Source organism: Aspergillus tanneri (assembly GCF_003426965.1).
Source record: "Aspergillus tanneri strain NIH1004 chromosome Unknown AapTan_3_pilon_pilon_pilon, whole genome shotgun sequence".
Lineage (NCBI taxonomy): Eukaryota > Fungi > Ascomycota > Eurotiomycetes > Eurotiales > Aspergillaceae > Aspergillus > Aspergillus tanneri.
The window spans coordinates 953,296-976,326 of record NW_022984630.1 but is presented as its reverse complement, the minus strand read 5'-3'; the positions used below and the strand labels follow the sequence as shown (position 1 = coordinate 976,326).

The following is a 23,031-nucleotide window of genomic DNA, read 5'->3' as shown; positions in this document are numbered from 1 at the left end:
GAGTCTGTAAAACATGCAGAGAAAAGGAGCTGTCTGCCGTCTGCCTTACCGATCCGTTCCCCGCAGTCCTGCTAGTGAAGACAATTGCAAAAATGCGGTCTAGTGCGGGGCAGCCAACTTCTCCCCGACCAGCAACGCTGCCTATGCCTCTGACAAGATCCTGACTCCACGGGCGTCTGGTCTAGCAAGTATAACCGTGATTTGAAAAAATGGGCCCCAAGAAGAAGGCTGACGCCCGTGGAGGCCCCAAACCGGGGACCAAGCAAGCCAAAGCGGCTGCTGAGCGATCCGCAGAAACAGCGAAAGTGCCTCCAACGGAGGAGCAGAAGAAACCGTCTGTGAAGCAGGTCATTGGCGGTGCATCATGGACGGGCAAGTTGCCAGTCAATATGCTCTCCGAACACTGTCAAAAGCAGAAATGGGAGAAGCCGGAGTATACGATGGTGAGTGACGTGCCAACACCTTGACCGGCGCAGTTTCCCTCCGTTCCCTGGTGCCAACAGATTGGACTGACAGAACGTCGATCGAGCAGGCCAAAACTCCAGAAGGATACATGTCATCTGTCATATTGAAGCGAGTTGACCCCAAAACCCGAGAAACGACTACACTCCCTCCCATGCGACCGCCTCCATCTCACAAGCATCTGGCCGTACAGGCTACCGCGTTGGAGGCCCGCCATTTCGCTGCAGTGTATGCCTTATTCCGCGTGTGCAATATGAAGAATCTTCATATGATGCTCCCGCCCACCTACAAGAAACTTTGGAAAGAAGACTTCGCCGCCATAAAGACTGCAGATACCAAAGAGGGCAAAGGATGGATGTATGAGGCCGATCCCTTCTTGGCCAAACAGGAACGAGAGAGTGCAGCCGCCGACTTGGAGAAGAAACGAAAAGAGAAAGAAAAGAACCAGGCAAAAGCGACGAATAACAACTTGGTAGATTTAGGGTTACGCTCGAGTGATAATAATAAAGGCAAGAGGCTATGGTCGCAAGCCCCGAAAGTCGACTTGGGAAGTAAAGTCCGCCGCGAGATCGAGGGATTACTCCGCCAGCACGCCATTTGGAATCCCTACAATGTGCAAATCGCGGAAGGTGAGCGTCGAGCTATTATCGAAGAGTTCGCCCGCTTGGGGTTCCGGCGCAGCCACGTAGAAGAGGCTGCGGCCACATGCAAAGACCGGGAAGAAGTTCTTGAATGGCTTCTTATATACGTTCCGGAAGATGACCTGCCTCCCTGGTGTCTGCCGGAGAAGTATATGGCAGGCGTGAGTTTAGCGACCGATGACCTTGCAAGGGAAGCGAAGATAAAACGACTTGCCTCTGTCGGCTATCCTACTGATCTTTGCTCGCGCACGCTAGACAGCAAGCAAGGCGATGAGCTGGCAGCTGCGGAGTTCCTGCAGCGAACTTTGGTGCACGGCGAAACGGCCCCTGCTGACTTCTCATCACCAGAGGATGAGGATTTCTGGACCGAGGAACAAGAGACCTTGGAGGCCATCTTCGGGGAGCGATACCGTCGGATATCGTCCAAGGTTTGCGAGATCAAGGGTGAATCTCCCATGGAAAATATATCGTTTCGCTTTCAAAAGCCTTCTGGCCATTACCCATCGTCAGTGCCAGTCGTTTCAATCCAGGCCAACGATATTCCTGCCTACATACGCCTGAGTGTTATTCGTCAGACAGTGCAATACTCAGAGAAAAATTTCTCGGGCGAGCTGATGATATATAATATACTAGACTGGCTTGAAGTCCATCTACCAGCGATCATTGAAAATCCAGGCAGGCTACGCGACATCTCTACGGTCACAGCAGCGCCGTCTGCAACAGCAACTGCTGTAGAACTACCTACACGCCAGTCGCACAAGAAGACAAAGACTATTACATGGCAGTCAGGCTCCCCTCAGAGCCTTTCTATTCGCGAGGCATGGGAGGCTAGACAGTCGACTAAAGCCCAGCAGGAAATGACACGGAAGCGAGAATCGCTTCCAGCCTGGAATACCCAGGAGGCTATCATACGTGCTGTCAACTCGCATCAAGTTACTATTATCTCCGGTGAGACAGGCAGTGGTAAAAGTACACAGTCAGTCCAGTTCATGCTGGATGATATGATCAAGCGCGACTTGGGCGCTATCGCGAATATCATTTGCACGCAGCCCCGAAGGATCTCTGCTTTAAGTCTTGCAGATCGAGTCAGTGACGAGCGGTGCGCTTCCATCGGTGAGGAAGTTGGATACGTGATCCGAGGTGACTCCAAGGTCAAACAGGGTGTGACCAAGGTTACTTTTGTTACAACCGGTGTCTTACTCCGTCGTATACAATCAAGCAGCGGTGCGGATGGTAATGTCGCAGCCTCTCTGGCCGACGTCACCCACGTTGTTGTGGATGAGGTTCACGAGCGCAGTCTCGATACTGACTTCTTGCTGGCTCTCTTGAGAGACATTTGCCTTCATCGCAAGGATATCAAGGTGATTTTGATGAGTGCCACCCTCGATGCCGACATATTCATCAACTATTTTGGCGGCCGTGACTGTGTTGGACTGGTTAACATCCCCGGACGGACCTTTCCGGTGAGCGACTATTACCTGGATGATATCGTTCGCGACATTGGATTTTCCCCAGAGTTGTCGGAACGGGATTTAGACGAAGATATTGTCTCTACGACACAAACTGAAGAGTCGTTTGGCAAGATGCTTCGTAGTGTCGGGATGGGAATCAACTACGAGCTAATTGCGTCTACTGTCCGGTACATCGACTCTCAACTTCAGGATCAGCCGGGGGGTATATTGATCTTCTTGCCCGGCACGATGGAGATTGACCGATGCCTGAATGCCGTGAAGAATATCCCCAATGTCCATCCGTTGCCGTTGCATGCATCTCTCCTGCCTAACGAGCAACGACGCATCTTCCTGAGTCCTCCAAGGGGGAAGCGGAAGGTGATTGCAGCAACCAATGTTGCCGAGACTTCCATCACAATCGAGGATGTCGTTGCCGTGATCGACACCGGCCGCGTCAAGGAAACGAGCTACGATCCTAAGGACAACATGGTTCGGCTGCAAGAAGTGTGGGCATCCCAAGCCGCCTGCAAACAACGCCGAGGACGTGCCGGTCGAGTCCGGGCTGGATTGTGCTACAAACTTTACACGCGCAAGGCAGAAGCAAGCATGGCACCCCGTCCAGACCCCGAGATTCGCCGCGTACCTTTGGAGCAACTGTGTCTCTCAGTCAAATCCATGCAGGGAGTCGACGACGTCGCCGCCTTCCTGGCAAACACTATCACGCCACCGGAAAGTGTCGCCGTCGAAGGTGCCCTGAGCTTCCTGCACAGAGTGGGTGCCCTGGACCACGACAGGATGACAGCTCTGGGACGATATCTCTCCATGATCCCCGCCGATCTCCGGTGCGCGAAGCTGATGGTCTACGGATCCATCTTCAGCTGCATCGACTCCTGCGTCACCATCTCCGCCATTCTCACCGTCAAGAGCCCTTTCATCTCCCCGCGAGACCGCCGCGAGGAAGCCGATTTCGCACGATCCTCCTTCTCCAAGGGAGACGGGGACCTTCTCACTGACTTGTCCGCCTATCAGCAATGGTCCGAACGAGCCAAATCCCAAGGCTACTGGCAGACACAATCTTGGTGTAGCAGCAATTTTCTCTCGCACCAAACCCTGCGCGACATCTTATCCAACAAGGCCCAATTCCTCACCTCCCTAAAAGACGCCGGCCTCCTCCCAGTGGACTACTCAGACGTTCATTCTACCACCGATCCTCGCTGGAACCGCAACTCAGGCAACCGAGCTCTCCTGCGCGCCCTCGTCGCCGGCGCCTTCCAACCACAGATCGCTCAGATCTGCTTCCCCGACAAGAAATTCGCCAGCTCCGTTACTGGAACCGTGGAGATCGACCCGGACGCCCGAACAATCAAATACTTCAACCAGGAGAATGGTCGCATCTTTATCCATCCTAGTTCTCTCCTCTTCTCTGCTCAAGGGTACTCCGGAGCTGCCGCGTATCTCAGCTATTTCACCAAGATGGCCACCAGTAAGGTGTTTATCCGTGACTTGACCCGTGAGTTCTCCCTCTTCCAGTATCTCTTTACCACACAGAAAAGGAGAGAAACACACACAACATATATGTAAAGAAATCAGCTAACCTATGGATATTATAGCATTCAACGCTTTCTCCCTCCTTCTATTCTGCGGTTCCATCGACCTCGACACCATGGGTCGTGGACTCGTCGTCGACGGCTGGCTACGACTACGCGGATGGGCTCGAATCGGCGTCCTCATCTCCCGACTCAGAATGATGCTCGATGAGATCATTGCGTCGAAAATCGACAATCCCAATACCAGCGTCACTGGTGCGTCAGAGTCCCTGGGCTCCGCTGGTAATGACACGTCCGGTCAGGTGATCGACGTGGTGAAAAAGTTGATCGAATTTAATGGATTGGATAAATAGATTTTGACCATTTTCTCTGGCAGGCATGTTCTGCGTTGGGTATGTTTCCTCTCTCGTTGGAATTGGCTTTTGATTTGTTTCGATATAGAAAGAGTATATAGACGCATAAAAGTGAACTTACATGTTACTGTAAGGTGGTTTGAGCCCATACTACAATCTCATCTATGACAAGAGAAGGATGAATAAATCCAATTCGATTAGTTTCTGCGCCATAATCCTGGATAATAACCCATGTTAAATAAAGAAAAGCGAGGCCAAAAAGAGGTTAAAAAGACTGGGAAAGAAAAGCAACAAAGGAAAAAAGGAAGGGCAAAGATGAGATTCAATGCTGAAAGCTTGTGCATGAAACGAAATCAACATAACCGGGAGCGTGAGGTCATGACACTTGGGCAGATGGTGCGCAAAAAAAAAAAAAAAAAAAAAGAGAGAGAGAGAAAGAAGAAAATACTAGATGAACAAAGGAAACAAAAAGGGTATGCAGGAAGAAGTGAAAAAGGTATCCATCGTCCCATTAACTCCCCAGCCCGGATTGATTGCATGTTTGGCTTTCATGACCCCCGATTTCATTAAGTAGATTTGAAAAGAAAACTCCGCCCATCCGCAACCTGATTGATTCTCCAGCCAGTCACCTCATTTATTACGTGGCATAATGTTGAACCCAAAGCTGTGAAAAGGAAACAGATGCATGTGTTGGGATCGTAAGAAAGCATAAAACGATGAGCTTGAAGAAGTCGTGAAAAGAGTGAGTGAAGAAGCTGCTGTCTGAATACCTCGCGTTGGATCTCCCACTTTCCATTTCCATCTCTCTACTTGCATTATTCGTTTGTTTCTTTGTCAAGACACTTTGGAGTACCCAAGGAAGCATTGATCTCTTTAGAAGCGCCATTTGGGTAGTGCAGAAGAACAGCTGGACAGTCTCAATATTGTAGTGCAATGGGCACTGCAAGGGCATCTAGAGATAAGGATAGACAGAGAACGTCTATGGCGAATTATGCGCGCTTCAAATACTGGACTGCGTCAGGATGGTGCCGATCGACATTATCCCTGGAAGTATCCGGCAGACGGAAACCCTTCCTCATCTCAGCCTCGGCGAAGAGTGACGCTCTCTTGAATTTTCTGTCTGCATACTTCTCGTAGATAGCTGCATGGTGCTTCCGAGGAATCTCGCAGCATTCCATCATGAGCAAAAGAAGTGGTATAAGTTGCGAATAAGTGTATCCCGCGTAGTGAGCGTGCCCTGGTGTCTATTGAATGGTTAGATTCAGGTCAATGGAAGGTGCTTTTAAGACATACCCAGGGCCCCTTTCTTAGCATCATTCTCGCCAGACAATGGGCTCCAGCAGCAACGAAGCTCGGAGGGCTTCCCACGAACCGTTCATCCATGATGGTGATCTCTAAAAAGTATTTCGCGAGAGTTCTAGTTTCTAGATCATAATCATCGGCTTTGCTAACTCTTCGCAGGAAGCTCATAGGACCAGGCCAGCCCAGTTCAAACTGCAGCATGCTCAGCATGAAGCGTTCCGCTTTGAGGATTTCGTCGGCGGAATAGCCTCCATCAACCATATAGACAATCTCTCCCACGGACGGGCAATTGATCTCTTCGTATTTGGCAGCAATAAAGATCGCAGTAGCCCCCACAAGCTGCAGCTTGCCCAGAGAGACTATCTTGCAGGAGAGGAAACGATCGATGTAGTTGACGCACAAGAAAAGCGTTTCGGGAAGCAGGCCGAATCGATGGTGAACCTGCACAAGCCAGTCCATCAGGACCGACCGCATAGACCATTGGATCTCTGCTTGATTATCCATGTAATGGGCATTCGGCAGCATTTTGATCTGAAGATCAGTTAGTGACGGTTCTCGGATGGCTCCATATACGCCGCCAGGAACATACCTCCTGCTCTCTCATATACTCGAAGATCTCTTCATTGTAGTCAGCAACCATGCTTGTGTCCCAGATTTCTTCTTCAATATCCTCCTGTGTTCGATTCTCTTCGACGATCTGCTTTGCGCGAGCTAGCTCCCGCCTCACCTTTTGGTTGAACCGAGGAAAGAGCATCGTCATCCCACCAGTGGTGTTGTCGCCCCGAGAACGACAGGAACGAGCCGCGTTATACCCATCGTCCTCTTCATTTTCTTCTTCCTCTTCATCCCAGTACTCTTCTGGCTCAGAATTAACGGGAACAGTTTCCGTCAGGTTGTGAGATGCGGGAGCACTATCGCGAGACTTTGTCACGCGATCGGAGGCACCAGTCTCGGCTGCAGGGTAATGCTCGTCGACCTTGCTGCTCTCCTCGACATTTTGGACCTTACAGTCATCATCATCAAGTTTCGAGACGTAATTCTCTTCCTCGGTAAGCTCGGAGACAGCAAGCGAGAGTTCTTGTGCTTTGTGCAGTGGATACTCCAATCCCTCCTGCAATACACCTTTTTCTCTGCGACCGTCCAGCAGAGAAGGTGCCGTCGACAGGTGCGAGGGAAGGGCCTCATGATTGGCTTCCTTTGATTCGGTAATAGTTTCCTTGGATGTGAGTTCTATCGTCTCCGCTAGTGGCTCCAATGCGTCTTTGAAGACCGTTCCTCTCTGGCCGAGAGCCTTGCGGGGATTTGCAGTTTGTTGTGCGGTGCTCCATTGTTTCCCAGAGGGCTCGAGGGGTTTCGGGTTCGAGGAGTTGTTCAAAATGCCCTTGATCCCCGTCATCGACATGGGACGTTGTGCCGGCTGGGACAACACGGCGGGCTTCTTCTCCACAACCAATGTGGTGGGCTTTTCTGACACCTTGAGATTTTTCTTGCCGGCAAGAGAGGCGTCGTCTCGAGTTCCTTGGACCAAGTTCACGGTATTGCTCACATCTCCAAAGGCGGCCCTTCTAGGACCATTCTTGGCGGCACCATTTTGGAACATTGTCGACAAAGCAGGTGTGGATTTGTTTCTCTGATGTACGGTTTTGCCGGCAGCCTGGAGAACGGGCGCATTTTCGTCCCCACGGACACGAATTCGTTGGGGCTGCGATAAATAACTTGGGTCAGTAAAAGTGAACAAATTATTGCGACAACAGCAAAAGAAAAATACAAAGAGCTAGGGATCAGTCGCTTGTCGAAACTAGTTGACATCCCGAGGGCTTTCGTCTCTGCCGACAGACCGGATGCAGAGGAAGGAAAGAGCGATAATAGAGCAGAAGAGAGGGGAAACAAAATGAACATACCTTTGCGTCCATTTTGCACCGGAAGAGGTGGTAGCCTTCACCGGACCGGGTGTGCTGAGGATTGGAGAGGCTTTCAGGATGATTGTTTACCTCTTTGCAACCTACGCAGGCGAGGTCGTCGTAGTGGCAGCGGAACTTATACTAAGCCCGACCCAAACAAACAACAGAAACCGCGCCAAGAAAGTGCCTGAACAAGGCCGAGGAACCGAATCTCGAGTGGAATCCCCAAGAGGTACAACAATATGGTTCAAACGCGCACCGGAACCCAAGGGCATCCACACAAGCATTGAGCGAGGGAGAGATGGAGGCGAGAAGGAGGAAGAAAGTGACTACAATGGGTGTAGCGACCAGAGCGTTCAGCGTTGTCCGTCTCACTGGTGATGGATGGCGAATTGCCCAAATCGGTTACTTCCTTACTTGGTTACTGTCAACAACGGAGGCGCTAGGCCGCTTCCGGCTCCTTGTGACATGCTTATGTCATGCCATGTTTGTCTGGTTTGCAGTCAATCTGGGCCCATGACATCATCTGTCGCGTCTTCTCCCTACGGCCATGGGTGACTCCACGACAAGTATCTCAACAAAATGGAAGCAGGATTCTCAGTAAAAATGTGACAATGTTCTGGCACTTCATGCGACAGGTTTCCGTGCAATTGTTATTTCATTGACCCTTGGAAAGAGGTGTTTGTGTGACTTACTCGTTCAGAGACCCTTTACGCGCCCCAGAACACGAGCCTGCAGGCAATTAAACGCGAGAGCACGTGAGCTTACCACGGCCCCTACAGTACGTCGTTCGCTATGCGATTCAACAACTTTTGGCCTGCTGAAGGACTGGGTCCTACCATATGAGTCAATCTGACCAATATTATGCATGTTCTTGCTTGCTTGCCGTCAATCTGACTTCTCGGGTGGTACTCCCAGGCATGATGGGCTGGCTCATCAAGACCATCGCCGATGGCAGTGTCCACAATTTTAGTGCAAGGAAGTTCTCCAACTTAAAACTAGGGGCCGATAAGCCAGGAAGGAAGATGCGCATGCCATCAAAAGTTGGGGGGAACTTGTCTTCATATTTTTCCTTCATGTCGCCTTCTTCTCCGTTGGCGCCCGTATCGCCGGAAAGCCACAACTCTGTCCAATGTGGGACGCGGATCCGGCGGTACCTATCATGACGCCTGCCTTTTGGCTTGTCGGTATGACTGGCATCCACTTTGCGACAAGACAAGACAATATCCGAAATGGAATCAATCCATCCTGCTCAAGGCTCTGGCTTTGGCGGAGGATTGATTCTGGGCGCAAAAAATCATCGCTCTTGTGTGTGAACCAAAACCAGAACGAGTACCGTGCGAGTTTCCCGATCAATGGCGAACCATTGAATTGGATCGACCCGAAATTCTGGCAGGAAAAACCAGGGTGATTAAGATAGATGAATCACCACCAGAATCATGCCAATTATCGGCGTCGCAAACTTTCGGTGTGCGGACTCTCCATAAGAACGCCCCGCTCAAAGAAACTGTTCCATTTCCCAGTCTCTCTTTTTTTCGCCGCTCGCTTTGCGAGGACTTTTTTATTTTTAATTTTATTATTCCGACCTTTTAATCTTCCTCGAAATGGTCCATTTAAGTACAGACCCCGTCATCATCGATCCCAGATGATCTATAATCCGTCTCCATATCGGGTCACTTGCAAACGCATGTCTCCAATCCGTTTCTTCTCCCCCCACCCGGCTAACGGCATCTTTGCGCCAGCTGGTTCTGCCTGACTGGGAGGAAACGATCTTTCACCGTCCTTGTTCGCATCCTTCGTCATCCTTTCTCGTCCCCTTTTCGTATGCGACAAGCATGCCGAACTGGGTTGGTAAATGCGACCCTCCCTCTCCCCTCCCTAATCTTAATCTTCTGGGGACCCTGGGAAGACGGTCGCACGCGCACGTAGTGGAAGCACAGGCGATAGGCGCTGATGATGGAGTAAGTCGTAGGATGATCTTCCGAAGGGGAGAGCAATTCCTTACGTAGCCCCAAGGAGGGGTAACGATCGAGTCTGGACAGGCGCAGATCATGAAACGAGGCAACAATAGGATGCGGTCGCTGGATTGGCTCGGGCATGAAAGCAAAGAAAGGATCCATTCAATGCATTCCTTATAGTCCCTCGGTGCTTCGATGTCTGTCTACGATGGGTGAGGGTCAAGGGTCTCTACATTGTGTGGGGTTGCACAGTTGAAATCCCACCCAGTGAACCACCAACTATAAGATAAAATAATACTCATTGAGGGAACTAAAAAAGGAACTAGAAACATGAATCAATGCGCCACTTCAAAATAACAGGAGAAGCGAGTTATATATATAACCGATCCCCATCGACAACCCTATGACATGCCATGGCAGCAGAATGGATGGATGATGACTTGGTCGCAAGGACCTCTTTCTCTCCCACCAGGAGAGCTTGCTACGGCCTGGGTCACGTCTCAGGGTGCGAATGGATGGATGAAGGAATGAATTAATGAAAGAGTGAATGGACAAACCAAACCATCGAATCTGGGATGATGACGGAATGAAACTGGGCCTGAAATAACCGGGATGTGAACGGGGGTGTCATTCGACGTGGCCGCGCTGAGGATGTGCCCAATTAATCCGCCACTCTTGCGCTCGTTCACAGGGGCCGCGAATAATCCGGTCGGGGGAAATGAAGCTATCGATAATTTCCTTTGTCAACGTTGATAGAAATTAGAGAAGTGACTTCGACTTCTAGGACGAGGAGCAGTTTATTCTCGTTCCGGGATTTGCGCCGGAGCCATTGACAGTGAGAGGATGAGATGATCGCACTGGAATCAACCTCGACATAAAAAACTGGCCAGCATTTATTTCTGGGAATCCGGTCGCAATCCCTCTCCAAGTGTATATCTCGATCACAGTCGAGTTTAGATTGCATTGTGGGAATGCGACCCGAGTGAAAGTCGATCGGGAACTGAAGGCGCAAAATGCGACATGGCGGATCCGGATATACACATAGTCTCTTGGACGAGAGCAAGGAAAAAATAAAGAAAGAAAAAAGAAAGAAAGAAAATGAAAAAGAAAAAGAAACAAATCTGTAGAATCTAGATTACTAGGCTGTCCATGTAATTAATTCTACACTTAGAATCTCGAGGGTCTTTTGTTGAGTCGAACGAGGCCATTGTCACCAACCCTCTTTAGGTGAAACCCGTCCATCCGCTCTCCTCTTCGTCTTCCTCTTCGTCTTCTTCTTCTTTCCTCCCCCCAAAGCCGGCCCTGTCGACTGCCATTTCCACTTCACCAGTCCATCAATCTTCCCAGGTAAATGATCTCTCTGTCTTGGTCCTCATCCTAGTCTCTCTCCCCTGCTATTCCCCTCCTCCCCTGACTCGTCGTTTCGGCTCTGCATCGTCTGCTGTGAAGGCATCGCTGACCAAGCCCAGGCGCTTGCTTTGTAGACGTCCCCCACCGCTACGACCTCGACCATCGCCATCGCCTGACTCCTACCTTCCTTCCCTGCCTGCGTGTATGACTGCGACTCCGGGTGAGTAGGTTTTATTTGCCATAGGTGCGTCTTTTGATGTTCTCCATCGTCTTCCGAAAGATTCGGGTCGCTTTGCCCACAACCCCCCAAGCCTGCAAGTCATCCAGCAAACGACTCCTCCCTCATCCACACCTCCTCTCCATCCCAGCATCCTCCCAGCCCATCCCTCAGTTCCATTGAAGCCATGGACGATAAGTTGTGCTGACCGGGCTTGAGCATTTTACCTAGATTTTCCACGGCAATTTCTTCCCTTCTGCCCTTTTCCGTCGCTCTCGGCTCTTGCGACTTGGGTTGCTCTCATTCCATCCACAACCCTTCGACATCGGTCCTTGGTGTAGAACAATCGCAGGTGATCCATCTACCAATTGATCCCTTTGACTCTCCTTGTTGTGGTAGGTTTGGATGGATTTTCCCTCTACCTTGCCCTTCCTTCCTCACTGCCTCTGCCGTCTGCCTCTCTCTCATTCCCCACTCCCCCTCCCCCCTCTTCCACTCCTTCTCGTCGCTTGGCCCTTTATCCCTCTTCTATAGTTGGAACACTCGATTGATCCTGTCATCAATGTAGCAGCGGTGTGGTAGTCTACCCTGCACCTTTCCATGATGCAGGCTGTCCACTATGAAGGGCAGTGTGCTCCGGGAGAGTCGCCCGTCTATCCGAGCCACCACCCGCCCCAAGACTCCCCCCACAGAAACCCTGTCCCCAAGAACGTCGCCTTCGAGCTACTCCTTGATGAGAACTCCAAAGTGCGTGCTCGCATTCCGATGCGAGTCCAGATCTATCCTCATGATACTACGGATTCAATCGTGACCACCGTCAAGAACTTTTACGGGATCTACGATGGCGCTGCTAGCGGTGTCAGCTTTGAGGATGAGCATGGCACCACCCTCATTGCTAGGTATGAGAATCTAAGAAACAACATGACTGTCTACGTACGGGTCATCCCGGTTCAGGCTTACGCAGATGGCTACGGAGAGCAGCTCTATGGTCATGTGTCTGTAGACGCTCGCAAGCGTCCGAGTCTTGGCGAGCCCTTCCAGATGCCGCCGGCAATGCAACCGACACCGATGCTGGATCATGGCCGGCCGCCATCTCGCCCGGGCTCTCGAGTCGCTCGGAAGCGTAGCATGTCGCCATCTGCGAGAAGCTGTCGGAGCGCGTCCCAGCACAAGCAGCTGTCGAAGGCGGGCAACAAGAGCCGGGGTTCAAGCGCTCACGGCAGCTTCCAGGATGAAGGAACTCCTGGCTATAGTGACAGCGAGGGTGGCTATGGATCAGTCTCGGGGGCAAAGAAATCCCGGAGTGAGCAGCTGGGCAGCTCGGATATCAGTATGGAAAATATCCTGCAGGATGGCCGTCGCAAACGGCCCAAATTTGAGAGTTCGGTTCGTTTGGTCACCGGTCGTCTCCAGTGCTACTCTGCGGTGCATACGAGTGCTAACAATGCCATGTTCTCTTTCTTTAGGAATTGCCGTTGTTTGTCCCTCCTCAAGTTCCTCTCACCACCTCGACCTCCTCGATCTCCCCCCAGCGCCGGTCTGTCGGACAAGAAGGGGTTGTCTCGCCATTCGCTCGTCCTGCTCAGCGACCATACAACTACCAACAGCCGCTGCCCTCGCCACAGAGCTATGGGAACAGCGAGCAAGTATATGCCTATAACCCCCCGCGCAATTCTGTATATGCGACTCCCACAGTCCCCGAGCATGGGCATCGCCTGCGTGACCGGACTGTGACTCAGTCGTCGGGCCAGTTGAGCAACCCGGCGGGTCGGATCAACGGGCCGGGCGTCCTCCCAACCCCGGACCCAACCATTGCAAGCTGTATATCGGATGAGGATGTTGCCATGCAACTCATCCGTCTCGGAGATGCTTCCAATTTCTCACATGGTCGCACCTCCGCTTCGACGCTGGACGACGCCTTCAGTGGTGCTGCAGACGCGGCCTCTTCGACCGGCGCGACGAGTGACGGAGAAGATTTCAGCGAGGAAGATGATGACCTGCCCACGCGCAGCCGACAGAGGCTGGAATCAAGCCCAATGCTTCCCCCAGGAGCCACCAAACGCACTCACAAGCGATTGGACGATATTCTGCCCAGTTTTGACAGCTCCGATGGCAGTTGTGATGGGTACGATGATGAGTACAAGCAGGAGGAGCCAGAAGACGGCCTGATCAAGCACGAGGTGGACGATGACCCGTTCTACAAAGAATCGACACCCAAGCCAAAGAAGGCCAAGACACGAGCAAATAGCACGGCCTCGAATAAACCGCGCACATCGAAGCCTGCCCCGGCGCGCCAAAGCAAAGGAGGCAAGAATGCTTCGACGGCCGGGCCCCGGAAGGTCAAGTCGACCTCCAATGCCACCACACAGAAAGTTGCCATGTCACCGCAGATGGTGAGCCCCGCTCCAACCCGGAAAGCTTCCACCTCTTCTGTCAACTTCCAGCCTCCGCTGGCCGCGGACGAGGAGGACCTGTCGACGAAGCCGCGTTGTCAGCGATGCCGAAAGAGTAAGAAAGGCTGCGATCGGCAGCGCCCTTGCGGGAGATGCAAGGATGCGGGCATTGGTCTGGAGGGGTGCATCAGTGAAGATGAAGGAAACGGTCGCAAAGGCCGCTATGGACGGCATATGGGGGTCCCGGTCAAGAAAGTCCTGGAGCCCCCCGCAGCAAACAGCGAAGCATTACCGGTGGCGGCCGCAAGCCCGCTGTTCTCTGCCACGGTTGAAAAGAACAAGAAACGCAAGCGTTAGTGTACTGATCCCTTTGGATTCTTCCTCACTTCGTCACTGCGTAGGTTGGAGCCCGCCTGTTTCAAGCCGGGGCCGGGGCCAATGATGGAATATTGGGTTGCTAGCGCTTTTATTGTGCTACACCGACCCTCGTCAGACCTGTTTGAAATCATCTCCTCATCCATCGTATTTTTGCTTTACACTTTTCTCTCCATATTTGACAACTTTGACTGCGTACATTTGGCTTCTTCTTGAAAATACCGTGTCCATTTACCGTCAATGCTCTTTGCCTGGCTGTCCTGAAGATGTACCGCGTTTGAGGCTGACGGACCATTCATGGCGAGTCGACCCCTGCCAGGTGAGCGGGCGCGATCCTCTCCTGCTTCCTCTCCCTCCCGAGCCTACTAAAGCTCCTTACACTCCTTCCTTCCGAGCGCAGTGTTCCTCTTGCTACACTCTGCATCGTACTTGTTTATCATGGATAGTCTAGCGATTGAACTGAGCGGGTTGAACATCTTTGTTGTGTCTTTTGGCGTTCATGCTGTTGCCGCTTACGGACTACTGTTTCAGTGTCACATACATTCATTTATTATTATTAGCCTATGTTTGAAGCAGTGGATTTCCTTTTTTTTTTTTTGGTCCTGCTTTTGGTGCACTGAACTCCTGGGATGGGCGATGTCCTGAGGCATTTTGCTCATCGAGTAAGGATTATAGTATATATCTTGCCTTTCAGAGATAGGGCAGCAGTCTTCCCCTAGAGAGCTGAAGGCTCCGTATATAACATAGCAAAAGACACCACATATCTATTGGTGCCTTATTGCAGCCTTAATGGTGTATTGCCGCATGCAGTTTAGCGCTATTATGTATGCCGGGAGGATTAAGCGCGCGCTTCTTTTTTTCGGCCAAATTCATGATCAGAGAGTATTCCGCAATGATCATCTTTTTTTGCACTCTGGATAATCTCTCATACACTCTATTGCTCTATAGGACTTGTCTTTTTCTGTCAAGATATATCCCTCTTTACTGGCCTCGGCCAACCGAGCATTTCCTTCCCCTTAAGAGCTGGGTTACATACGCCGAACGACACGTTTAGGACATCTTAGAACTCGGCATTAAGTCTCTGTCTCTATCTCTGTGGATTTCTTCTCTACCTGATCCCGTCACATATATTAGGCCAAACACCTTGCATTCAGAGCAGGAGCCATCTGAGCCAAATCACCATGCCACCCAAAGCAGCACCCCGCCGAGGGGCGGCCGCTGCAGCCACCACCCGACAAAACGATGCAGTTGAAGGCACACCCGCGAGTTCTGTCTCGACATCGACGGCGGCTGCACGGGCGCCCGTGCAGCGACTTCAATCGCTGAAGAAACGTGCCCCCTCGGGCAGCATCAAGCCGACAGCCGGCGTGGGGGACGGAGAGACAGCGAAGCCGGCACTGAAATACAAGCCTCGCGCGGTGGGGCGGCGAAGTAAGGAGGAACGAGAAGCAATTGAGAAACTCGAGGCGGAACGGCATCGGGAGCGATTGGCGGAGGCAGCGGCCATTCAGCGCTCTCAGGGCAATACCGGACCTGGAGGGAGAGGGGGGTTTGGAAGAGGACGGGGAGGACCAATGGGATCCGCTGGACCGTTGGGGTCTGGAATGGCAGGTCGCAGGGGACGCGGGGGTGGCAGATTTGGGAATCAGGATTCGAGACATTCGTCCATGTCGCGGCGCAGTCGGTCGGTCATTGACGTGGCGAGTGGCGCTGTGAGTCGGGATGTATCGTCAGATGAGAGTGATACGGAAGTGCGGATCAGCATTGACCAGATTAATCTCGATGGCGACGAGGATGAATCCAACGAAGTCGTCGTGGATAAGAAGGGTAAGGCCGTGGTGAAACATGTCGACAGTCATGGTGAAAAGGGTTTGCGGCCCATTCGGGTTGAACGACATGAGCACGAGGAGCGTGTGGTCAGCGTGAATATGGAATCCAGCTCGAGTAAATCGGCTGAGCTCCGTCAGCAGGCACAAGCCAAGACCACTGAGGATAATGCTCTATTCGTGCCCGAGGATGGAGCAGCTTCACAAGAGACGGAATCCCGTGTGAAGCAAGAGCCTACAGACGGGGAGGACCAGGCCATGGAAGACGTTGCCCCCCACCAGGATGAAGCGGTGACGACGGATGATGGACTTCTACCGGTACAGAAGGTCAAGGTGCGCAGGAATTTGGGCTCGAGGGAGGCCTCTACAGTCCACGAGACGCCGACGCCGACGCCTGCACCTATACCCGTGGTCAAGGACCCCAAGAGTTTACTACGCACAAAGGAGGATGTTGAAGAATACGATCGCCATATCAATGATCTCGAGATGATCAAGGATCTCTTGTGGAGGGAGGAAAAAGAGCCGGGTGCAGAGAAGAGTTCCGGACCGGACACCATTGCCACAGCCACAGACCAGGAGAAGGATGACGCAGAAGACGAGGGAGAAGACGAATCGACCAAAGACAAGCTAGCCGGTCAGCTATTCTTGATGCAATTCCCTCCCATGACGCCTAATTTGATTGTTCCGGGCGAAGGTGGGGAGGATGTCGATGCAGAGGCGGCCAACACCTCGCAACACGCTGCCGCGGAGAACACAGCCCTGAACGGCCGGGGCATTAAGCGGGAAGATGGCGTGGAAGTCCTAGATGGGGCCGATGATATCACGACCAGCCAACGGTCGAAGATCGTCACCGCGTCCGACTGGCAGCTCCCGGCTGGTAGGGTGGGCAAGTTGAATGTGCATGCCTCGGGTCGAGTGTCGATGGAATGGGGTGGGATCAGCTTCGAACTCGACCGCGCCACTGCGGTCGACTTCCTTCAAGAAGCTTTGATTGTGTCAGAGAACAACGAGGATGATGTCGAAGTGCCGGAGGAGAACAAGGTGTGGGCGATGGGACAGCTTAGCGGCAAGTTCACGGTGTCGCCCGATTGGGGGAAGATGCTATGATGCATGACATCTGCTCCTACGTACTTACAGCACGCGAGTCACCGGATGTGTCGATCGATGGATGTTGACAGACTGAGATGTGGGATGATCGGCATCACCTTGTCAAGGGTGATGATGATGTCCTATTATTAGCACACATCGCAGGTGGCTGTTCGGAGCAAATGGCGGTTTACCTTGCAGGATGTACCTCATCTTGTCCCTCTGCCTCGTGCGGTACCAACTAACCCTAGGACGACAACATCGTCCCCTGTATATATTTGTCTTCTAGGTACCTCCTTAGTACTCCGCAGGTAAGGTACAGAAATAATATGTACGCAACCGCCAAGCATTGCATAAATAGTACAGTACATCACAATACTCGTCATCCAACAGTAAAAACTGGAAATTACGGCCTCCAGCGGATGACCCTCTCGTGGTTCTTAGACAGTCTCTGATTGGCCAGTGGACCCTCGACCAAGATCCCAATCGGGAAAAGGCTGGGGTCGATTATTCCAGGGGGGAGACCCTGCTCCACCACTGCGGATTGGCCTCGATTTCCTGACAAGCTTCTGTGGGTGGCACGAGACACCGATCGTCTTGCACTAGTGCCAGGCCACGCTAACACGGCTGGACAACAGCCAATCCGGACGATGCAGATGGCGCCTTGGCCCCGCAGTGGAGACAACCGAAACACTAACTGCCATTAAATTTCACTATTTCCAGGGCCAATGGGCCTGTCAGCGTCTGGCCGTTTTTCTCTTCCCCTTTGCCAAACCACTCACTCGTTTTTGTTTTTCCTTCTTGCAGTTCTCCCTCGTGCATTGATCTAGTTTGCTTCTTGTCCCTGGACCCTTGTTGTTGCCGTGTTGTTGTTGTTTCTGCTTATCATTCTGAATTGCATCGACCCTCTTTACCACAGCGGTTGAATTCTATTCTGGTTGTCATTGTTTCCGATTCCCTCGTCTTAACTCCTCAGGAGTTGAACCAAGTCGCTCGTTTTTGTTCGGGATCCCTTGCGACGCGATATCTGAATCAACTCCCCCGTTCGGTAGTTGGCTGTGATCGCTCCATCGCCCCAAAGAAATCCAGATTGCTTAGTGGAGCTACCTATATTGGGCAAGGCTTGCTTCTTTCTCTTCTTTTGTCCTCATCCTACAACAATGAAGCCCTCGACGGTTCTCCTCTGCCTCGTCCCTACGATAGCCTTCGCCGTCGACACTGAACATGTACCACCAGCCGTCGATCCTATTCTGCCGTTGCCCAATACCACTCCTCCCGTTCCGTTGCCTGAAGTACAGATCCCGTCGACTCGAGAAGATGAATTCAGCTCACTCTTGGAACCCCGCCACATGGTCCGTATGGCACGCCCTGCTCCGGTCAAGCAAACAGACGGGACCATCACAGTTGCTCCAGAAGACACCGTTCCGACAACAATACTGGATCAATGGCCAGAACTCTCTCAGGGGCGCATCGGGCTTCGGCGCTTGGACACATCGCCAGGAGGCACAAAGGCCCTACGTGCGCGAAGCGAAGGCACACTGGGCCAAACCCCGTGGATTGGAATGGCTATTGGGCTCACCTGTACGGGACTGACTGCTGTTATGCTGGGGTGATCACGGTGACCGATTCGCATGGTACTGTTCCTCGATCGCAGGATATTCGAGCACTATTTCGCAGTTCATCACACACGCGACTCTTGCATGGATCTATTGTTTGCCCGTTTGGCGTGGAATTTGCATTCGGAGTTCTTTTTCTTCGCTTCCATCACATTTTTATGACAGACTTTGGCAATCATGAGTTAGTTGGTTGCTATTTGCCACATGAGTATTCCATACATTGGGAGCATATTGATTCATTATTCATCGAAGGATAGATATCTGCACACTGATATCTATCTTTCTATTTATCTTTGATACCTTTGATGGTTTTTCTGTCCTTGGTCAATCCTGAGGACTGACTTCTTTTCTTCATGCCCACCTGATACATAGATTGGGTTGGTGACGTTTGGTGTTACGTGTACATGATACCTTTCTGTATCCTTTTTCACTTTTTTGTCTCCTTTCTATGGTCAAGACTTGGACTTATATACCACTGTTACTATTATATATTTTAACCAATGTATGTACTGAACTTTGCATGACGATCCAATCCAATCGAATTTCTTTGATCTTGATGTGTGAAGTTCGAACCGCCACCAATCATGCCGTGGGGACGATGTCTTTGTGGTCTCTTTGTGCCCCTTACTCTTCCGGTTTAGTTTAGCTTAGCCTGTCTTGCAAACAAACCTGAATACGAGCCCAGCCCAGCCAAGTTGGCCGTTTTCCTCCGCATTATTTTCTTTCTTCTAGTTCTTTGTCTGTCTCATCTTCAGTTGATATATGGTGTAAACCCCGTCGGATCTACATCCAGTCCGTACATTATCTTATCATCCATTGCCACAATAAAAGAACTCAAACGAGGAAGGAGAAAGCGAAAAGAAGGGGAAGTAATACAATGAACGACGCCGACCACCTCCCTAAGAATATTCCCCCGTACACACCTATGTCGTCTCTCGGTCACGAACTCGGTATTCTATTTGGGTTTCTGGCGGCTTGTTTCGTCGTGATCGCTGTTTATATCGTTTTATGGCGGGGTACATTCCTTCTTCTTCTACTTCTACTTCCCTGCTGCTTTTCTTTTCTAGTGTTCTCCCTGCTGTCTCGTGCCTGTATCACCCTTTGACTAGTCCCATTCCCTTTGGGTTTCGCATATTGAAAACCACGACGCTAACCACCAAGAGGGAAAAACAGTTATCGAGCGTCGCGAAGAACAAAGAGAGCGCCTACGAAAAGAACAGTTAACCGCAAAGGGAATCCATCATGGTCGCGGCGGGGTACATGAGAAGATGATGGATCGGGATCGGATTGCTCCGTTCGAGCGGGTGGAGCTACCCGGTGGTCAATATCCACATTCCAGTGGCGACGTTGGCATCGGCGTTGGTGGAAGCAGCAGGGCTAATGTGACTATGAGGAATCTGGAGAGACGGTTGGAACGGGAGATGGAGATGGAGATATTGGGGGTGGGATCTCGTTGATGGGATTATCGTATTACTATTTGGAACTGGGAATTTCCATGTATATGGGGAATTATGTTGATATGACATGCTATGATTTAATGCGATATGATATGATATGATAGGCATATGCCAGATCTGGTTATTCTACTCCGAATACGTAATCTATATTCATTTCCCCATCGCTACAAACAACCGATCACCAATATCACCCAATCCCGGTATGATCATTCCACGGTCATCGCATTGCTTATCGACAGCGCCCACCCACAGCTCCACGCCCTCCGGCCAGGCAGCGACGGCGCGACGCACCCCGGGCTCGGACGCCAGGACACCCAGCATCAGCACGCGCTTGACGCCCCACTCGCGCAGCAGATGAATGGCCGCTTCGGCGGTAGCGCCGGTGGCGATGACGGGATCGAGCAAGATGGCGACCTCGGCCGCTGCCGAGTTGGTGTCTTGCGTCGGTCGGTGAAAGGGCAGGTTGTTGTAGTATTCGACCGGTTGGAGGGAGAGTTTCTCGCGGAAGAGACCAAGATGGTAGATGGGGACGGGATATGGGAGGAGGCTATTAACGGCTGCTTGGGTGTCAGTCAATCAGTCAGGTAAGGTGGTGGAGAAGCTGCACGGCACAAAAATGGCAGATACATACACTCAATCATGCCCAATCCCGAACGAAGGATAGGCACCAGGGCCACGTTGGTGGGGTCGATATCTTGGGTCTCATATTCGAATCCCAACGGAGTTTGATCCTACACAGAATACGGGTTTGTTTAGTCCATAGAGGTACAACCTAAGCCAGATAGATAGATGGATAGGCATACAGTCCCACAAGGGGTGGTCTTCAGGCCAACAGCCAGGGCCTCAACGGCCATGATGGTCGCGATCTCATGGACGAGACCGCGGGTGTCCCGAGTGGAAGTGGATTTGGAGCGCAACTGGGAGAGCTTTGCTTGGAGACAGGGATGAGAGGAGACATGGACATTGGGAGGGAGAGACATGATCGAAAATGGATGAGACAAAGGACTGAATCAAAGAGAATGGAATTGGTTGAATTGTTAAGAAGAGAGAGAGTCTGTAATGAGGGGAAAAGAGGGGGTGGGAGGTCACCTGCTTGCTTAGTCTTCAGCTCACATTTTCTTTCTCTCCTGTTCTTTTTCTCTTCTTTCCTGTTTTTTTTCTCTTCTTTCCTCCCTCTTTCTTCCTCCCACTTCTGCATCCCAATCCTATCCCTCCATCTCTTTACTGTGATCATTCAATGGATCACTGACTCCACTTGGGACCTGACCCGACCCACTTTCCACCCTATATATCCACCGCCAAGTTTCTCCCAATATGAATCATCGTCATTCCCCAAAAACAGGCCATGTCTTCCTCCGACGCAAACCTCGACACCAATGCGCCTCAAACAAACAATAACGCCTCCTCTCGCACGTACGAGGAATCCCCCCTTACCCAGCGACTTGCCAAACATGCCACTAGTCTCTACACCCTCTCGTACCTCGTCTTCTTCTCCATATTTGGCACATTGGCGCGTCTCGGCCTCCAGGCCCTCACCGTCTATCCCAGCGTCCCTGTCTTAACGGGAGTTCTCTGGGCCAATGTGGGTGGATGTCTCCTGATGGGCTTCTTCTTAGAAGACCAGAATATCTTCCGCGAAGAATGGGGCTCCCATGACACCTCCGCCAACCACTCAGGGGGGGCGACTGAAAAGGCCAAGCGACACAAGTCCGTCAAGAAGTCCATCCCGCTGTATATTGGCCTCACCACCGGCTTCTGTGGCTCCTTTACCTCTTTCTCCTCGTTCATCCGGGATATTTTTCTCGCCCTCTCCAATGACCTGCCCAATCCATCCAACCCTACCGTCTCGCGCAATGGCGGATACAGCTTCATGGCCCTCGTCGCCGTCATCCTGGTGACCGTCTCTCTCAGCCTAAGCGCTCTCATATTCGGTGCGCATCTCGCCCTCGCTCTCGACCCCGTCGTCCCTACGCTACCGTTCCGCTTCATCCGCCGATTTCTAGACCCCCTTTTCGTTATTCTCGGTTGGGGATGCTGGCTGAGCGCTGTTTTCCTAGCCATCTGGCCGCCCGATCGGCACAATCCCCCGCCAGAGGTCTGGCGCGGACGTGCCGTCTTCGCCATCGTCTTTGCCCCCTTGGGCTGTTTCCTGCGCTACTACGTTTCCTTAGCCCTGAATGCTCGAATTCCTGCTTTTCCCCTGGGTACGTTTACCGTCAATATTGTTGGCACCATCGTTCTCGCCATGTGCTTTGACTTGCAGCGCGTCGACGGCTTGGGTTCTGCGCTCGCATCGAGCGCGGGCTCCTCTGCTATCCTCACCAGCTGTCAGGTACTTCAGGGCGTCATGGACGGTTTCTGTGGCTGCGCCACCACCGTAAGTACCTGGGTCGCGGAGCTGAATGGACTCAGCCGTCGTCGGCAGGCCTATGTTTACGGCATTAGTAGCATCGCAGTGGCTCTGGCGTTTGTTATCGTCATCGTAGGTTCCTTACGATGGACCCTTGGCTTCGTGGAACCCATGTGTGCATGATACAATTCATTAGTGTGTAATATGTAGAATAGATGAAGCTACCAAATGTGTAATATACCCAGCAAGTGGAGACACATGTGACTACGACTTGAAAAACATGAGTGAAATCAGCTATCCCCGCCAAACCAACTTGTATTTTGTGCTAGAATTACTTATAGTACAGGGTACTACAATGCAAACCATGTGCAATCAGTAAGCAGAGCAGATCAACATTATCAACGCAAAGAATCTCAAACAACAGCGACAATGAACAAAACAAAACGTCAAGGACACGCAGGAAAAAGATGCTTAAATCAAAATGGTAGAGAGGAGACAAAAACTCAACAACACAAACAGCGGGGATGACATAAGCGCATAAAATCAGAACGGTTCTAAATCACATACATTAAAAAGAAAGAAAAAAAATAATAAAAAAGTAGGGCGAAAGAAGGACGTGAAGAAAAGACTAAAAACGGGCAAAATGAATAAGTATATAACGGCGAGGTATCAAGACGGTCTGGGACAAATCGACTGGCACATTAACCAAGTACGCTGATGCGCACTGGAGAAAGAGCACTAATGAT

At 51.5% G+C, this 23,031-nt stretch overlaps 9 protein-coding genes across 9 annotated transcripts; 7 read left to right on the top strand and 2 right to left on the bottom strand.

The window, feature by feature from the left end:
* Positions 1-209: 209 nt before the first annotated feature.
* Positions 210-4,454, top strand: ATNIH1004_004112 (RNA helicase; the record flags this gene model as incomplete). Its single annotated transcript, XM_033568784.1, has 3 exons — positions 210-443; positions 530-4,064; positions 4,165-4,454. The coding sequence occupies 3 exons, from the start codon at positions 210-212 to the stop codon at positions 4,452-4,454; spliced, it is 4,059 nt and encodes a 1,352-aa protein (XP_033427590.1).
* Positions 4,455-5,443: 989 nt separating this feature from the next.
* On the bottom strand, positions 5,444-7,669 carry ATNIH1004_004111 (cyclin family protein; the record flags this gene model as incomplete). The annotated part of the gene is made up of 4 exons (XM_033568783.1): positions 5,444-5,698; positions 5,748-6,287; positions 6,346-7,458; positions 7,658-7,669. 4 exons carry the CDS (start codon positions 7,667-7,669, stop codon positions 5,444-5,446), a joined length of 1,920 nt encoding a protein of 639 aa, XP_033427589.1.
* Positions 7,670-7,735: 66 nt separating this feature from the next.
* On the top strand, positions 7,736-8,038 carry ATNIH1004_004110 (uncharacterized protein; the record flags this gene model as incomplete). The annotated part of the gene is made up of 1 exon (XM_033568782.1): positions 7,736-8,038. The coding sequence occupies one exon, from the start codon at positions 7,736-7,738 to the stop codon at positions 8,036-8,038; it is 303 nt and encodes a 100-aa protein (XP_033427588.1).
* A 3,747-nt stretch (positions 8,039-11,785) lies between these two features.
* On the top strand, positions 11,786-13,932 carry ATNIH1004_004109 (putative C6 finger domain protein; the record flags this gene model as incomplete). Its single annotated transcript, XM_033568781.1, has 2 exons — positions 11,786-12,568; positions 12,649-13,932. The coding sequence occupies 2 exons, from the start codon at positions 11,786-11,788 to the stop codon at positions 13,930-13,932; spliced, it is 2,067 nt and encodes a 688-aa protein (XP_033427587.1).
* A 1,199-nt stretch (positions 13,933-15,131) lies between these two features.
* ATNIH1004_004108 (putative DNA-directed RNA polymerase III RPC4) lies at positions 15,132-16,883 on the top strand (the record flags this gene model as incomplete). Its single annotated transcript, XM_033568780.1, has 1 exon — positions 15,132-16,883. One exon carries the CDS (start codon positions 15,132-15,134, stop codon positions 16,881-16,883), a length of 1,752 nt encoding a protein of 583 aa, XP_033427586.1.
* A 1,139-nt stretch (positions 16,884-18,022) lies between these two features.
* On the top strand, positions 18,023-18,475 carry ATNIH1004_004107 (uncharacterized protein; the record flags this gene model as incomplete). Its single annotated transcript, XM_033568779.1, has 1 exon — positions 18,023-18,475. The coding sequence occupies one exon, from the start codon at positions 18,023-18,025 to the stop codon at positions 18,473-18,475; it is 453 nt and encodes a 150-aa protein (XP_033427585.1).
* Positions 18,476-19,355: 880 nt separating this feature from the next.
* ATNIH1004_004106 (uncharacterized protein) lies at positions 19,356-19,935 on the top strand (the record flags this gene model as incomplete). The annotated part of the gene is made up of 2 exons (XM_033568778.1): positions 19,356-19,494; positions 19,640-19,935. The coding sequence occupies 2 exons, from the start codon at positions 19,356-19,358 to the stop codon at positions 19,933-19,935; spliced, it is 435 nt and encodes a 144-aa protein (XP_033427584.1).
* Positions 19,936-20,085: 150 nt separating this feature from the next.
* ATNIH1004_004105 (uracil phosphoribosyltransferase) lies at positions 20,086-20,915 on the bottom strand (the record flags this gene model as incomplete). The annotated part of the gene is made up of 3 exons (XM_033568777.1): positions 20,086-20,492; positions 20,567-20,666; positions 20,739-20,915. The coding sequence occupies 3 exons, from the start codon at positions 20,913-20,915 to the stop codon at positions 20,086-20,088; spliced, it is 684 nt and encodes a 227-aa protein (XP_033427583.1).
* Positions 20,916-21,280: 365 nt separating this feature from the next.
* Positions 21,281-22,468, top strand: ATNIH1004_004104 (FluC/FEX family fluoride channel; the record flags this gene model as incomplete). The annotated part of the gene is made up of 1 exon (XM_033568776.1): positions 21,281-22,468. One exon carries the CDS (start codon positions 21,281-21,283, stop codon positions 22,466-22,468), a length of 1,188 nt encoding a protein of 395 aa, XP_033427582.1.
* Between the last annotated feature and the right edge of the window lie 563 nt (positions 22,469-23,031).